The sequence below is a fragment of the Barbatula barbatula genome, assembly GCF_947034865.1.
Source record: "Barbatula barbatula genome assembly, chromosome: 18".
NCBI lineage: Eukaryota > Metazoa > Chordata > Actinopteri > Cypriniformes > Nemacheilidae > Barbatula > Barbatula barbatula.
Window position 1 is genome coordinate 4,225,480 of NC_136781.1, and position 17,249 is coordinate 4,242,728.

General features: G+C 41.0%; 1 protein-coding gene across 2 annotated transcripts in view; it reads right to left on the reverse strand.

The window, feature by feature from the left end:
• Positions 1–762: 762 nt before the first annotated feature.
• ctnna1 (catenin (cadherin-associated protein), alpha 1) overlaps positions 763–17,249 on the reverse strand; it is an 80,231-nt gene continuing 63,744 nt past the window's right edge. For both annotated transcript variants that reach the window (XM_079479600.1, XM_079479601.1), the window contains exons 15-18: positions 16,758–16,939; positions 13,700–13,805; positions 3,480–3,614; positions 763–2,748 (exon numbers count right to left, since the gene is read on the reverse strand). In XM_079479600.1, the coding sequence (XP_079335726.1) occupies positions 2,458–2,748; positions 3,480–3,614; positions 13,700–13,805; positions 16,758–16,939 (714 nt within the window). In that variant the 3' untranslated portion in view covers positions 763–2,457. The remainder of the gene's footprint in view (positions 2,749–3,479; positions 3,615–13,699; positions 13,806–16,757; positions 16,940–17,249) is intronic.

Below are 17,249 nucleotides of genomic sequence, written 5' to 3' on the forward strand. Positions count from 1 at the left end.
CATCAATCAGCTCAACGCTTTAGCGGACTGTAAAATCTGAGCTTAGAGAAAAGTGAAGCCGTTTCACAACAATGTAGTAATAAGGTAATCTAGGCATTGGAAGGGGTTTGCCTTGCCAAAGGGGGCCTACAAAGAGTTATGACACAGAAGAATTTAAATCATTCTTTTTAAAGGTCCAATTTGTAATTTTTAGGAGGATCTATTAACAGAAATGCAATATAATATACATAACTATGTCTTCTGAGGTGTATACAGACCTTACTTAATGAAGCGCTATGTTTTTTATTACCTTAGAATGAGATATTTCTATCTACACACACCGCGGGTCCCCTTACATGGAATCACCACGTTTCTACAAACTGCTGTACGGAGCGCGTTTCGTAAATACGTCATTTCAGCGATAGCGATCTTAGTCCTGTGTCAGCCGGCGTAGTACTTGAAAAATGTGGGTGGAATGAGCTGTTGGTTGCAATTCAAAACCTCAATGCTAGTTGCTGTCATATTTCATACACTGGACCTTTAAATGAGGATGGTACATTAGAGAGGACAAACGTAAAAGTTTGACCAAAATGAGATGAAATGCTGCAACGTTCTGTGATGTAGATGCCTGCGGACCAATGAGACAAAGGTATAATTGTGATTTTGGAAACGTTTCTATTTTTTGATGTTGCTTTCTCTACCCACTCAAGTTATTCTGCAAGGAAGTATTTAGTTTGTACAACCAAATTAATATTGGACTACAAATGAATAAACTGAACAAACACAACGTTCACTTTTTATTTTAATAAAGGATGCCGATGTGTAAAACGACAGTACAATCAGTACAACATACTCCCAAAGCATACTGAAACACCAACGAAGATAAAGTCAAAGAAAAACCAAACTAGCAAAATTCATTTTCAGTTATACAACAGCAATCTACAAACCAGCACTAAAATGGCCATAGCCCGTTACAATTGAGTTGGTTAAAAATATATTTTTAAACATTTCTCAAATCACTGGTCATCCAACACACCATAGTTTGAAAACGCAGAAACACCTAAATGTGTTTCAGCTGGTACCGGACTGGAAGTGGCATTCGGCTACTTCAAAGAACCGTCACACATTCATGCATGATAGCAATGCATATGCATGACTTAAACCGCTCTCAAAACGCAACACTTTACCACCCACTGCTCTGACTAATGCGAAAAGCTTTTTTCCTGTTGATCTGTCAACTCCGAAGCAGCTCATTCGAGGTCATCCCTGTGCACAGCGAATCAAGCATCGTGGACCGTTCACAATTAAGAATTGATTTATCTTACACAAAACACCTACTTAATAAAAGCCTAAGCTCAGGGAAATATTTCTTTATCATGTACTGCAACAGACGAGCTGATAAACTCATTAACTAGCACAGCCTTATGAAGAATATTGATCGCTGTGATTTGGAAGCTTGATTAGGGTGTTGTTCGGGATTGCTGATCTCATTTATCGTCGGTGGTGCTTGGCAGTGAGCGGATTTCTGGTCCAGTCCATCCACACCCATTTAACCCTAGAATCTTCCTCCTTTTAGAAGCACTCGTCTAAATAAGAGGCGCGTTTATTCATTTAATCAGCATCTGAGTCACGGAGGATGGAGGAGAGCAGGGGCCTAAGGCCAGTCTATTGAATATAAATACAGGCCTGAAGTTTGAACTCGCTCGGGCTCTCCATCTCACTCTCGTTTAGCGTTGCCCTGCTGAACCTTGTGATTACTAGGGGCATTATTGAGATTGTTTTCTCTTTAGACAACTCTAGTGACTGAGCCAAACATCTATTTTGCATTTCTCAACTTCTACTTAAGTCCTTTTGTTTATCAATGCGGGGTGATTGCAATATTTTCCTGATAGAAACAAATAGACATCTACAGTATAAACATTTACAAATTACTGTTGTTAATCAAAGGGGTAAACAAAAAAGTTATGAAAAGGTTTATTAAGCATAGCAAATACAATGACTTTGGTCTTAAAACTGACACTAAATATTAAATGTCTGTTGTCTATTAAAGATTCAAACCAAAACACAGACTTTTGCAAGTGTTACAGTCAAAGTTTGCATAGGCATAAAGGGGAAAACCCTAAATCACAGACAGTAATGGGCAAAAAGCCCTTAGAGTGAAATATAAAAAAGTTCTTGTAAAATACACTTAAAAAATACAATAGTCAAATCTAGCATAGAAATGTTTTGCCTTAAATTCAAAGTGTTCTCAGAAAACCTCACATGTAAAGATTTAGCAGAATGTATTGATGTGTAAATAATATATCGATTGAAAAACAGATCTTCGTGTACTCGACAGCCCTTTTTATGAAAAGGCAGATTGGTGACTAAGGTTCAGGAATGCGTTTAATATATACTCGCTAAATCCGACCGATTGTAATAATCTACATTTTAAGTATAATCTATTATGATCTGGTGAAATGGTATAAGGGTCGCTGCTTAAATACTATCCATTGCTTTGAATTCGCTCAGAGCCTGCACGGGGTTTATGTGCTTCTTCTGAGAGGATCGCTTTACTTTGTTGGTCTGGCCATCATCTTGCTTCTCGCGCTTGACCAGTGGCTTCTTCTCGGGAGCTTTCATCCTCCAAGAGACGCCAGGCATGTTGAGATTCTGCATTCCTAGAGTCTTTTGGTATTTGGTGGATGCCACGTACGAGGCTTTCACGGTGGACACCACAGCATTCATCAGATTCTTGGCCGCCTGGATCAGAGACATGGCGCTGTCCACCTGTAAATGAAAAGAGAAGGGCGTTTAGCTGCAGAGGTCCAGTGTGTCATTTTTTGGAGGATCTATTCACAGAGATGCTATATAACTTACATAACTATGTCTTCAGAGGTGTTTTAAAACCTTGCATAATGAAGCATCTATACATGCACTGCTGGTACCCTTACAAGGAAACCACCATGTTGTTTCTACAGTAGCCCTAAACAGAAAAACTGCTCTACAGAGTGTTTTGTAAAAAAATCTTTAGTCCTGTGTTAGCCACCGTAGTGCTTCAAAAAGGAGGGGAGGAGTGAGCCGTTGGTTGCAATTCGCGCCCTCCCTGCTAGATGTGGCAAAATGTCATACACTGGACCTTTACTATTCACATGGGCATTCACAAAATGTTCAAGCTTATTCTCCAAACATTGTTTTAAATTCAGCTATGTTAATTTTTTATTAAAAAAGGCTATGCCAATACAATTACAATGAGCAAAGTCTCAATATAAACTTCATAATAAATTTGGCCGAGTAATTAAGGTTAATGAACTACAACTAAAAAATAAATAAACTGTAAAGCTCTATAGACTTCACAGCTTGCCTGTTTAAACCATAAACAGGAAAATAAATGAACTGATGCACAAGTTGTTCTCAGTGCAGATGTGAAAATAAGGTCCTTTCATTGTACTTCAGACTATCATTTCTTTCAACTCAGACCCACAAGTCTTTTAACCCTCTTAGTAAATATAAACACTTACCCCAGACACCACAAGCTCTCCTCCCAGATTCTGCACTTCAGCTTTGACTTTACTGCAGATATTAAGCTGGTGGCAGTACAGGGCGATGCGCTGCAGATAAGCCAACAGATCCTGCTTGCACGCTGAATCTGGACACTACAAAAAAAAAAAAAAAAGAGTCAAACATTCACATCACGGTACAGAAAAACCATTTAGGAACGACAAAACATTTACTGATATGGAACCCGACAAGAAACCACAAACATATAACTAAACTGATATCTAAAGTGAAAACAATGTTAAATACCCAAGTTGTTTTAAGGATACTTGACTTTTGCCTGTGGATACCACAGTGCTTCGGCATTCACCTGTCTAGATGCATGTAGTAGTCAAACTCACTCCGTTTCCCATTATGGCAGGTGAGCTGGGCCACCAAAGGCTCACGGCACTAAAGATTTTTTATTTTCTTGTAAAATGTTTTGTGTTCTTCGTATTGAATAGATAACAGACTTTGGTGATATTTACCATGTAAACGACATGTAACAGTGTTTGCCCTAATAGTTTGGAGAATGGAGAGAATATTGATATTTTGACAAAGTCACAATATCTTCGATAATGTTTAGAAACCCCTGACTCCATATCTTTACAATGAAATGCTATAGACAAGTAGTACTTTTAGGGTGCCTGATCAAAATGACAAAACAATCTTACAACAGTGATTTTATGCTATTTGTGAAGGACTTTGAGATAAAGCATCTGGTGAAAACGTCACATTTCAAGAATTCAAGTATTTTGAAGAACAGCTTGTTTTCAGATGCATATATAAACAGCTTGGGGGTGTAAAGATGTTAACAGATGTCATTTACATTTTACAAAACAGCAATCACGGTTTTTATTTATAATTGTAGTGCAAACTGTAGTTTACACTTCAGTGCTCCGTTACACAGAAAACTTTTACTAATGTTCTCAAGAGAAAAAAAACGCCCATAGATGTAGAGAAATGAAACTAGTCCCATTAAATCCTTCAAAGGTCCAACGTATTTTTTGGAGGATCTACTGACATAAATGCAATATGCAAAACATGACATCTAAGACTTGTCAGCCGCCGTAGGGTAGGGGGAAGCTGTTGGTCAAAATTCGCAACCACACCGCTAGATTGCGCTAAATTTCATACACTTGACCTTTAAATCTTCCTGCGTCTACATCATCGACTGTTTATAATACCTTACCAACCAACCTTTCAAAAACCCACTTATTACAGGACGTATTTCAGAGGAACACTAAATGTGACCGACACGATGCTGATTCATTAAAGGATGAGGCAGAAACTGTCTCCAACCTTAAATTCAATTCAAGTGTAATTCAAAAGGTTCTGCAGGTATATTGCCAAATGAGCTCTCAGCATCCATCTCTTTTAATGTCCGAGGCCAGTAACTCACGAAACAGAAGTGGAACGTACAGCCAAGCACTAGGATGTCTATACTTTATGCCCCAGCATAAGAAACCAAATGGACAGAGAGACGAGGGCATGACAGCAAGACTAAAGGAGAGGGCCGATCGAGGAGAGGTGTCAGAAAGATGAACACTGTGATGAGGAGGGTAACAGACGGCTCATCTTTCATGACAGAGTGAGAATTTGACGCCCTTTGACCACCGTTCTCAAAGCTTATTTTAAAAGTGAAGTGTGCCATTACTGTGCCACTAGCGGTGCCAAATGGAAGAGCAAAAATAATGATCGCCCCTCATCGTTCACCCAGAGTACTGCCACTTCCTCAGATTGTATTAAAAAAAATCTATCCAAAAAACAGTGCAACCATCAACAAATAAAATACACTTACTACAGTAGACACATTTATTAGACCAAATGTTATTACTTTATGATTTTTTTTTAGATTTTTTAAGACAATATTTTTGGTCCAAGAAAAGAAACCTAATCTGGATCTGCTTCGCCTACAGTATTTCAGTACTTGCTGACACTACAACTGCAGGATACTAAAAAAGCGTAAAAGCTTCGGCGGTGGGGATTACATTCTCAGCACCACAAAAGCCAGAGTTTTCCTGCCTATGAGGGGTATTTCCATTTCTCACCCCTACATCAAACTGGGGAGGCTTGTTGATCCAGCAACAAGCCTGGCCATGCTGTGAGCCCCAACAGAGCTGCTGGATTATTCAGAGGCGTAGCTCAGACAGCCTTTGCGTTCATTTTGACCACTCCAGCTGGCTCAAAGCATTCTGGGAGTTGTAGTAAAGATTATCCAGCTGGGCACCCATCATCGTCCCCCAGCGGGAAGTCAGGATGCCTGTGCACGACTCATATCTCGCCCTCTAGCTTCATCAAAGTGCCAGCAGGGCAACAGAAGTGTCCTTATTCAAACCACAGCTCGCACTGAGCGCCAGCCTCTCGCGTGCTTTACTATATCACCCTTTATTACAGCAGTCATTAATAAAGCACCCAATTTTTATCAATCACCGAGCTACCCTACAGCGAGAGAGCTTACCGCAGAGGAAGTCAGATAAACAGCAGAATGAGAGCGAGAAAGAGTGTGTGAGCGCGCGAGAGAGAGAGAGAGGGGTGAATCAGAACAGAGCCCTGCTAAGCATACCAATTAGAGGCGCGACTCCTATTTGAGACAGCTCGAATTGGCCTTTTGAAAGCGTCGCTTGTGCATGCTCAGCTGCTGAATTCATCCACGTCGAACAGGAAATGAAGCCAGCCTGCCCTGACCTCCACGCGTGTGAATGCATGATCCACATCTCACACAAAAGTCTTACTCCGCTTTCTTCCTCTACAGTTTTTTCACATGTGTGGGCTGCATGCAGATGACGGTTCTGCCGATGTCGTGGCTTCCAGACACACGCACCAACACAGAGGTGCGGTGTACGGTAAATCCCTTATCGGGTCTGACCCACGTGCCGACTCTGCATTCATTCATCACTCAGTTTCAAAATGAAACTTTCTATAGAAAGCAATATAGCTTGTGCATTCACTAACTGTACATTCAATATGACCCTGAATACAACCACCTAACTTATTTAGCAGCACTGTTTCAAAGTAGCAACATAAACTTTACTGCACATGCACAATTTTTGGCCCAAACGCAACTTCCGGTACACATCCGCAAAGAATAGTCCCTCTTGATTATTTGTGAAAACAAGCCTAATAAATAAATTACGTTAGCTAGCAAGTTAAAAGTATGTCTAGCCAGCAGTATTTTGGGTTACCAGTAGAAGAACTTGGATAGATTCAAATGAGGAAAGTTAGACTACTGATCCAACAAATTGTTTGTTTATTTAATACAATTATTATACAATCAAATATGAATATAAATTAAAATATAAGTAATTTCGGGCCAGGCGTGTGCATCTGATGAAACCATCAATCTGTCTTGGGCACATCAGTTAAGTTTTTTTTTCAAAAAGGTAGAGGATAACAAAAATGTATTTTAAATTAAATGTTTTATCTTCACTGAGAAATGTTTTTTATAATATTCCCAAGAGGACTTTTATTTTAAAATAATTTCTTTTTTTAAATCAGCTCCGGCTCATGTATGCCGACTTGTAATAAAACAAATGCTTAAAAAATGGATTGTCCACTTCAAGTCCAAGTTCAGTAGGTGACAAGCCTGACATTTATATTTTTTTACCTGCTAACAAAGTGCCAGAATTATTAAGGAACAAGGTGACAGAAGAGCCGTTCTCTTTGTTTCGCTCACCTGCTTATTCACAAAAGAGATGAACTCATGATAACGAATTCACCTGGGCCAGCTCAAGTTTGTACAACAACACACAAAACGGCTACCAAAAATGAAAATTCCCCGGTTTTCTCTCATCCAATTGTTTATAAAAATAACCCATGTTTTCAAAAACCTCTCACCTCTTGCATGTTCCACTCCCGTATTGAAGATGTTCCATCATTTGCATATTTATGAAAATAGAAATGTGTCAAAACCGTTTGCTTTTGCTCTCTATTGTGCGAGTGAAACCAAAGAAAAAAATCATCGGAAAATGAAAACGAGAGGACGTCGGGACTGATGAGCGGAAGAGAATGCAGGTGTTGAAAAATAAGGGATTTCACACTTCAGCGTTAAAAATATCACGCTATAAAAGTGAGTAGGAAGGTCAGGCCGCATCACAGAAAATGTCATCTAGCCTGCTGAATTCCATTCTAAATGGGTGAAGGTAGTAGAACAGCGCGGGCAGGACTCTGACCTTTCTGAACACATCAGGGAGGAGAAATGCCAGTTTCCCTTATTCACTGACACTGCATCATTTCAATGCAGAGAAGCCTCGATTATAAATGGACCTTCTGAAATTCTTTTGTTGCTTATGCCCACTAAGGCCAGGAGATATTGATACTGTGCTGTTCTCTGGAGAGGGGACTGAAGGAGGCGTGCGCTTTCTCTCTAATGAACACAGCACATGACATATGGTGGCGAATACAGCGTGATGGGTATTCTGCATGCAAATTTACAAAGATATGATTAACTGGTGTTTATATCAGTCCCAAAACACGACTTGCCCACCACAGAAGAAGCCAGAGTCCACGGTTTAATGTTGAAAGATTGTCTAGTTTATTCTCAGCAAGAGGAGAGAGACACGATGATCAAATTTAAAGGAACGGATCATCAAAAATTAAGATATCCCTGAAGATATGATCTTCATTTTTGGGTGAACTATCCCTTTAAATTGCATAAGGTTTGTCCTAGAAAAATCCATCTGGGATAAGGCCTAAAGGTGAAAGACATTTATAAAATAATAAAAGTGCCTGGAGAAAGTAAACATTATTTTACATGATCATGTCGAAGATGCATTTGAGAACAAAGTACTGACACAAAGACAACGACCTGTAAGAAAATAACTTCTTGACCGCAAACTTCCTCCTTCAACACATCTCTCAGGTGTGATCTCCATCCTAAATTGTGTTCACAAGCTTTGCAACTGTCAAATTCAAATACAAAGCTAGGCCGACAACAGCAACACCACAGATATTCGGGCTGAGATCCAACACCTCCAAAACGTGAAGATGAATCGCACAAACAACCTGCGAAGGACCTCATCAACATTCAGCGTGTCAACTAGAAACAGCAAAGTACTCAAGGCGATCGACGATTCATTTTAAAAGCACCAGTTAATATCAAAGTCATTTTTTACAGAGATAAAATATTCATCTGTAGTTTCTTTAATAGAGAACTCTGATGCACTTGAAGAGAACAGTGTCTCCTCATGATACTAATGTGTTTTATATTACGTTTAAATGGTCTGGCGGTGCTCATGTTTTTTGTAACGGCTAAAAATAAAGCCATCATGGGCCTTGATGATCAATCAAGTGGCATTTGAAACTGAATGATGATCTCGCTTTTATCCCACCCAATTACCCGAAGAACAAAATAAAGGTCTTTTAATATTTGCCTGTGCCAAATCAATCTCTCATAATAATGTCCTGATCTAGGACCAGAGAAGATTGTTAACTTAATAATGTTGGGACAGCGACTTCAATTTCAAGATTCGAGGTTTTCTGATAGTGTTGTTCTCACTAATGTGCATCACTGATCAGTCGGCATTTGAATAGCCACAGCGTGACATGGCAAAAGCTGCCAACACGCCTGCCAAGAAAGACAACCACTTCCATATTAGAGTTATTAATAGAACCGCCGGCCTCAAACGCATATTAAAAAGCACCAGTTCATTTCAACAAGTTACAAAAGACTACATTCAAATTTTGTGGTGCGTGTTATATCCTTACTGATGTACATATCATTCAACCGAACCTAAATAAATTATTTTGATATGAAATTGGCCTTGGAGGGCTCCAGACTCATTTCCAATCCGTTCCCAGCAAGAACGAAAGATAGGCGAATGCACTTAAGTTTTGTTTTACGTTATATTTACATGCGTTGTGAGAACATGAGTAAAAGTGTCCTTAATACACAAAATCATCGTAAGAACATAATACGAGGCCTTTCATTTTGCTTCAATGAGTAACACCGTAAACTATTAAATCTATACTTTTTGACAAGCACAATTTCTGTTGGTTCAAATTAATTCGGATTACGGTCTCTCGATTTAGCACCAATCGATAAAGCTTCTTTGTAGACTCTGCCTCTTTAAATGAGCAGAACCCAATCTGCTGTCATCAAGCTACTTATTTGTCAGTATCAGTTAGAGTTATTTTGGGAAAAATGTAAATAATTGATTTGCAGGGGGATTTATGTTGTGTCCCTTTTTGCATGCGCTCCTAAAGTTATCACTCAGGGTATTCCTAGAAAAAAAAATTAAGTTGGAGCTCTGCCTTGTTAAAAGTAAATGGGCTGCTAGCACGAAAAGGTGCCGAAACAACCACGATGCACAAACACAAAGCCTAGGAAGGAAAGCTCAGTCTGTTAATAATACGCAACTACTGTATTCATCCAAAACGGTTTTGAGAAATAAAATCCATCTAAATATCCAGCGGCACTTTCTGCAGAAATGATAGGGAGATTTGCGTCAGATTGCAAAAGCATCATCCATCCAGAGCAATTTTTAAAAGGTGCCACAGAATCTCAACTGGACTGAGATGAGCACGCCTGAGCCATTAAAGCACTTTTGTTCTTCGGCCATGCTACCATTTATTTGGCCTCGAGTTCAGGTCACCGCCTTGCTTGAAAATTGAACTTGCAGTCTTGCTATAAAAAAACTGAGGCTTGAGAGAAAGTGTTTTTCATTCTCACAGAAAAGCCTGATGGGCAACTTTTCCTAGGTGTTTGGGTGGATTGATATTGTGTTCTTTCAAATAACGGATTTGACTGTTCCCAACGGGACACTTGGATAGCACTAATGGATCTCTTTATTTTTGGATTTCTCTTTAAGTGCTGATTTTCATAGCTAATGTCAGATTAACTGCAAGGTTTCGGTTTAGAAAATGTTGTAAAAAGATCTGCAGGTGCAAAAGGATTTCTGAGGCAGTAATGTTATTAATAGTATTTATATCGGGTCAATTTCTGCAGAAAAAAAGCAAGTACAATCAAATTGGCTGATCATTTCAACTTACTATTTTACCTGTGGCGAGTTGGTGCATTTCTAAATTTTTATTATAAAGTAATGTGAAAACATTTCAAATAGAAAGTTGAAATTACTAAAACCGTGTACATGTGAATTTGTACTTGCTAAACCATAAGTGTCAAAATATTTAAATTTGAATGTAGCATTTGTAATTTCACATTTAAAATGGTTGGAGATTAAAATACTTCTGCATGAATACTTTTACATGGCACTATGTATATATATATATATATATATATTCAGATATGTAAAACATGCCAATTAAAATACCCAATGCAAATGAATGTCAGATTCCGAATGTCACCATAAGACATGGGAATACCATGAACTGCTGCTAATAACCAACCGTTGTGACATGAAACCAGACGTCCAGGCTGGTGGGTGTCCTCTAAGGTACCCACCATTAAAAACGCTGAGCTGAGATTTTGTGAGGTCTCCTTGATTTTCTGCTCTTCGACAGTAGAGAAAAATTTACAGGCCTGTCACCGTAGAGCAGCCAGGGGCCAGAGCTGGGAATGATCCAACATGTGCTGGTGTCTATGGATCAACATAAATCTTAACTGATTTAATGTAAATTGGAAAAGTACACTATGTATGTCAGAATACATCACCAGAATAAAGCCCACCCGCAAGCCTGATATCCTATGATTGTATCTGCGTGTTATGACTTCACACCCTCGTGTGTACGGGTGATTATTTATGTGCGGCTTGGTGGCATGCAGATTTATATTATAAATCTCAATTACACGGCTGTGTTTGTTCAGCGTTTGGATGAAGCCCCTCGTACGGTGCCCCTGCAGATATCTGCTCGTAAATTCTTAATAAACTGCAGTGCAGACCTTTGTGTGCCAATGACCTAAATCCTGCGTCTTCATCTTTGCACTCCACTAGTTCCTTTAAACTTTAATGGAGGTCCGTTACAGCCATTTAAACTTGCCCCAACATTTCGTGCAGTACCCTGAAAACTAAAAAACCTGGACAACAACAGCGTTACGATCTGCTTTTTGAACAGATTCTAAACACCTGTAGGGTAGATTCGGATTCTCAGATAATTCGTACCGCCCGTGGATTATGAAAAGACCTCTCTCCACTCCTCACCAAATGCCTCGCGCGGGTTCCGCTGTCTCGTTTGCATCTTTGGTCGGCCTCGAGAAGCAGGGGAGTACATTTGTCACATCCTCATTTTGATTAGCTGGATTTAAGTTGTCAAGCTTGCAGCTGGGACGCATCCTCTTGTCTTTTTCCTTCACTGGCTAGACTTGCGCAATACGCCCCATGCTTGCTCTTTTCTAATCTCATTTCTATCCCCGTCCCGATTTAACCCACCTCCTGTACCGGGTTTCTAAATCACGGCATGTTCGTTTGAAATGCTCTACATTTTGGGGCCTAAGAAACCTTTGAACGTGTGTAGAGGCATCTGTCGCCAATCCCGGCTGTAAGGGCGCAACATTTCAATGACATGACAAACTAGACAAGCAGACAACAGTGATGCTTTGGCCCACCGTTGTGTATTCTGTGACAGGCCTTTGATATGACAAACAAGAGTGAGAGCGCGCGAGAGGACAAGACTGGGGAAATGAACGTCATGATTATTTGCTTTCCATCCCTCCACAGGCTCCGCTGAATCTGATGAATCATCCCTCCGTATAAGGAATTGCATTCTTTGTTCATCTTTTGGCAGTTATTCTCTGGCATCATCGTCTGTGCAGAAAAGTTGCGAGCAGCGTCTACATATAGTCCTGCGTAAATATAGATATAAAAAAACTGCCACCTGGTAATCACGCTGCTAATTAAAGACGAATCACACTCAATGGATTCAGGTCTCACGTGGGGCTTCCCATATCTCTGTAGGAATTAAGGGCAGTAGGTGAACGAAAACATTCACAGTCAGGACTGCCACTAGATAAGCTTTCGGTCATACCTGGGGTCGCACGGAGCTTGGGGGAGGGATGCACACGTTTAAAAGCACTCGGGCGTTTACACAGCCAATGCACTTAACTTATTAATGCATGTAGCACTTCGGACCCTTCAGTTCCGCTCATACTGTTACAGTACAAGTACACACAAATCAATCCCATTACTAAACACAATGTTGGGATTACACCACTACATGAATGCATTTTCTTTGACATGCCAGTTCAGGCACACACTCATCTGTAGACTCGCACGTCGGAACCTGAACAGTACCCATCTGTTATCTGTAGGGAACATCACTGTATTCACAGCAACATCAAAGACTATGTTGGATGCGGCTGGCAAAGCTATCCCAGTCCAGTCCCTGAAACGGACATTTAGTATTCCTCTCCAATTGGGTCAGCACAGGTAGCTATACCAGAGACTTGAAAAGTGGAGCTGCGGCTTGCTGGATCAAAGTGTGATCTAAATAAAATATCAAAAAAGCGCTGTCGTTCGGGCGAAGCCTGCTTATTATGCAAGATTATGTTAAAGGAATCTTTTTGAAAGCGCACTGCAGATGTTCACTGACATGGCTAATTAACGGCCGTAGCCACGTGGCAAATAAATAACGTGGGGTATCCCTGGATACCGTGCTGCATGGGTAAAACCGCCAGTCATGAACACGTGCACTCGGATGCGGGGTATTAATATTTAGCAAGGTCAGGCGACGTCCTCTACGTTGCTGAAAAAAAGAGCATTCTTTGAGATATTACAATCACACACTAAAGGTGCTATTTACACATTGAGATGTAGTTTTCGGGCAACCCAAGCACTGCACGATGCACGGTTTTAATTAAATGACAAACTGAGAAGCGATGCCTTCACGGTGGGATGAGTGATGGGCGATGATTCTGCTTTGCAAAACCCTTTTCTGAGCTCTCCATATTCCTTTCAAGCTCGCTACTGATTAGAAAAAAAGAAATCAAAATAAGCGCTCGCAGCACGTGGTTTGATGTTTTCTGGAAATGTTCCCGTATTATTTTCACGAAGCATGAGAACCTGTCATTGTCACTCGGCTTCAGGAAAGAGCTTTCCAGGAAAATAAAGTGATGGACTGTGGGGATTAAATTTACAACAGTCCCGTGGTGGTGCCTGTACAACCACCGACTCATTCACAGCGATTTGGCTGGGAGATCAATTATGGACTGTTGTGATTCACCAGGGGGTCTCGGAGGGACTCAATTCTTTAAGTAAAACAAGAACATGGTTAAAACCCTGAGTGATGATGTCATGCAAGTTGAACTTACTTGGTCTGCTATTTTGCGCCCCAGTTTGTCCATTCTCGAGCCAGCTTCGGCAATCTTCTTCGCAGCATTGATCACATCAGAGGTGTTTTTGAGGCGTCCTTTACCCCTGTGTAAAGAAAATGACAGTTTTATTCACAGTTACTGTTCTGTATGAGTCTCCATTGACCTGTAACTGTATGCGTGCAAGCATGAGCTACAGATGATGCGTGTCAAGACGTCAACACATATGACAGCTCAGGTGTGTATTTGTTCTCATATTGACAAGGTTAAAGAAAAACCCCTTTCGCAGCCTATTGCTCACAGGAGCGCAGCCTAGCGTGCACAGCTATCTGGCCAAGACATCATCAAATCCCTTCCGATTAATTCAACTCATTAAAAGGAACATCCCCTACAACATGCTTTCATTCACTCATAGCCTAAAGACACCGGGGGTAAAGCAGCGAGACAGACAGAAAGATAGACAGATGGAGCGAGCTAACAGCAGTTCCCACCCACTTCTGTGCTGTCTGGTCAGCTTCCTGGGGTCACTGACACTTCAGTTCATTTAATAATTCTGGCCTCATCAGTCCCAGTGTCCCATGGCGGCCCCCCGTAGCGCTCCGGCTACGAGCTGGCCAGCCATTTGCCAGTTCTGTGTGCCCACAAGGGACTGCAGGGCACAGTTGGCAAGTGGCGCAACCTGGATTCAAAGCTGCTCTCTTCAGGCTAAACTGAACAATCCAACCCACAACAGATGGAATTTTGTGTTCTCTCGCTTTCCCTAAAGTCACCCCTCCCCATTATGGCTGTCTCTCCCGTTGTCTGTTGTTCAGAGTGGGTCTTCCTAGAAGCACGTAATGAAGCGCTGCATCTGTCAAAACAGTCACGGGAATTCACCAGAGACGCTGTTTGAAAAGAAGAATAGACCAGAACACGTTTTGAAACATGGAACAAATTCCCTGTTCAGACTGTGACCGGCGCTAGGATTCAGGTGAGGGGTAACTGCAAGGGTGACTATTCCACTTGACATACCATACTCGGATATGCAAATCAGACCAAGCGTGTGTGAATCAGCCACTGATCCTTTCAGATGGGGGGTAGTGCAATTGTGTGTATGTGTGGCGTACAGCCACTCAAGCACCGGACCGCAGCATGCACCGACAGGTGGCTCCCAAATATGTGACAATTTGTGGCAATGCATGCTTTATTCATGAGCGCAAAGGGACACACGCAGAATTGGTGGCAAGTCGTTCCTTTGCAGATATTGAGGCTGGATAAAGGCTCCAAAAATCAATTTCCTCTTTATAGCATTAACCTTCACGGGACTGTGTACACACTCAAGGTCGGGGGGCAATAATTTGGGCGTGGACTGAATTAACTTGCAGAGACCTTCGCTCTTCACATTCTGCAGGTGACACATTGGCGCCGAGTGCCATTTCTCATGCAAATGGCACCAAATCTGTGCGACATCACTGACAGATGCATTGCAGCCTTGTTGCTTTTAAGTTTAGGACGATGACAGGTATCTGGGGGGCCTTCAACAATGTGCTATTGTCTGCGTTTAACCTTCAACAGAAGTAATACCATCAACTCAATAGATCATTGACGATAAATATACACATTACATTTATGGCAACAACGTCTAATGGGTAAAAAATGGTAATGAAAACAGTTCACAACAAAACGTCATTATTGATCAGATGGGCCGTGTGCTGTGGCATGGAAAAGCCTCGCTGGTGATGTCACTTTACAGTGGGGGAAAAAAAAAGTGAAATATGGAGGAGGATATTGTGAATATAGCACAACCACCAGTGCTTTGAATTTGCTAAATAAAATGTGCATTCATATTACCTTCTGTTATTGTGTACGTGTAAGGAACTACAAATGCGGCAAAGTGATGTATACGTCACCAGATGTTTTGCATCAGCGGTTAACATTGTGTATTTTAAGCTTGCCGTTTAATCATTTAACTGGTACTTTGATAAATATGCGTAACTAACATAAATATACATCACGGCCCTGTCTGAAGATTATGTTCAATGTTTTCATAAACCTATGTCATGTACAAATACATTTTGCCCTCTCTCATTGTAATGTCTGCAGGATGCCTGTCACTCCATGGCAGCATTATACAAAGTACAACATTTGCAAACCATATTCTTTGTTGCACGATACACCTAAATTTTGGTTAGGATAGACTGGAAAAATAGATAAGACTTTCTATCGGTTTCACACGCACGCGCACACACACACAGTGTCCTTTGGGAGAGCAGATGGCAGTCTCTCTCATGTGTGGGGTACATGGGTTGGTCACACTTAAATTGTCCCTTTTTGCCATCATAAAGCGAAAGAACTTTGGTGACCTTATCTTCTGCTAGAAGCTCGTCTCATTTCCTAAGGGAACGTTTGAGGAGTAAATACATCAAGACAAATGTATTTAGTAAGAAGCAGCAATAAAAACCGTCCGTATTTATTTGTATGTCTATGAAAAAACCCCAAATAATACTAATTCTACTATAGTGATAGTAATTAGCACTTATAACCACAACTTAACCGTACGTTAAGTTTTCTTCTGTTGTGTAAACAAATAAAAAGTAAAATTAATTTCTCATCCCTTCAATGTCTTTCACAGACGGGAGAACGCAAGAACACACATATGACGGAAAAACAAAAAGGCAGGGAAATGAGGCACGTAAAAAGCCAACGAAAAAAATCCACAGCTCATTTGCTTCCACTGAGAGGGAAGAAAAAGTCCATGAGATGGAACCAAGTGCTTGTCTGAGTTAATATTAAGCCTAGCTAATTGATGGCCGATTTAGGCAAATGACAGGGGAAATTAGGTATAAAAAACAGACCCCGCTAGCCCGACTTTCAATATTAGAAAAGGTTCTCCCTCAAAAAGGCGAGGGTACATTTCATGGGCAATGCAAACTGCCATACAAACCAATATAAAGCTGAACCACTGAGCCGGCACAGTGAAACCGAAGCAGTAATGCATGCCAGAGAAGCCTATTGGGTTGAGTCTAGGTGTGTGTGTGCGGTCCTTTGACAGACTGTCAGGCAGGAGGTTTGCTCTCACCTAGTGAAGTCCGTCATCTCCATCATGATCATACACATCTGCTTGGCCAGAACGATGATGTCATTTCCACTGTCATCCCACTTGGACACCTCGGCATCCAGCTTGCTCTTTTCCTCCTGGAAACTGGCCACCTCCTCGGCAATCTTCGCCTTTGCCTCCTGTGGTAACTGAGCCATGATGGCCTGCCAACCAACAGAGAACATCACATATAAAAACAGACCCCCGCAGAAATCTGTGCATGATACGCTGATGTGTGACAGTTCGTGAGCAAAAAAAGAGACATATAATATGCAATTAAAAAGAAAATTGGTGCTCAATCGCCCTTCCCGGTTTTTTTCCTCTCACATACACCTCCTTTTGTCCTTCCTGTCTCGCTTTCATTTCTTGCATGACCGCCTTGGTCTTGGTAAGCAAAAGAATTTACAGCTTTGGCTGGTGGTGTACAGGGCTATGAAACTTCATTCCTCTAATTCTGTAAAAGGTTCTCAACCT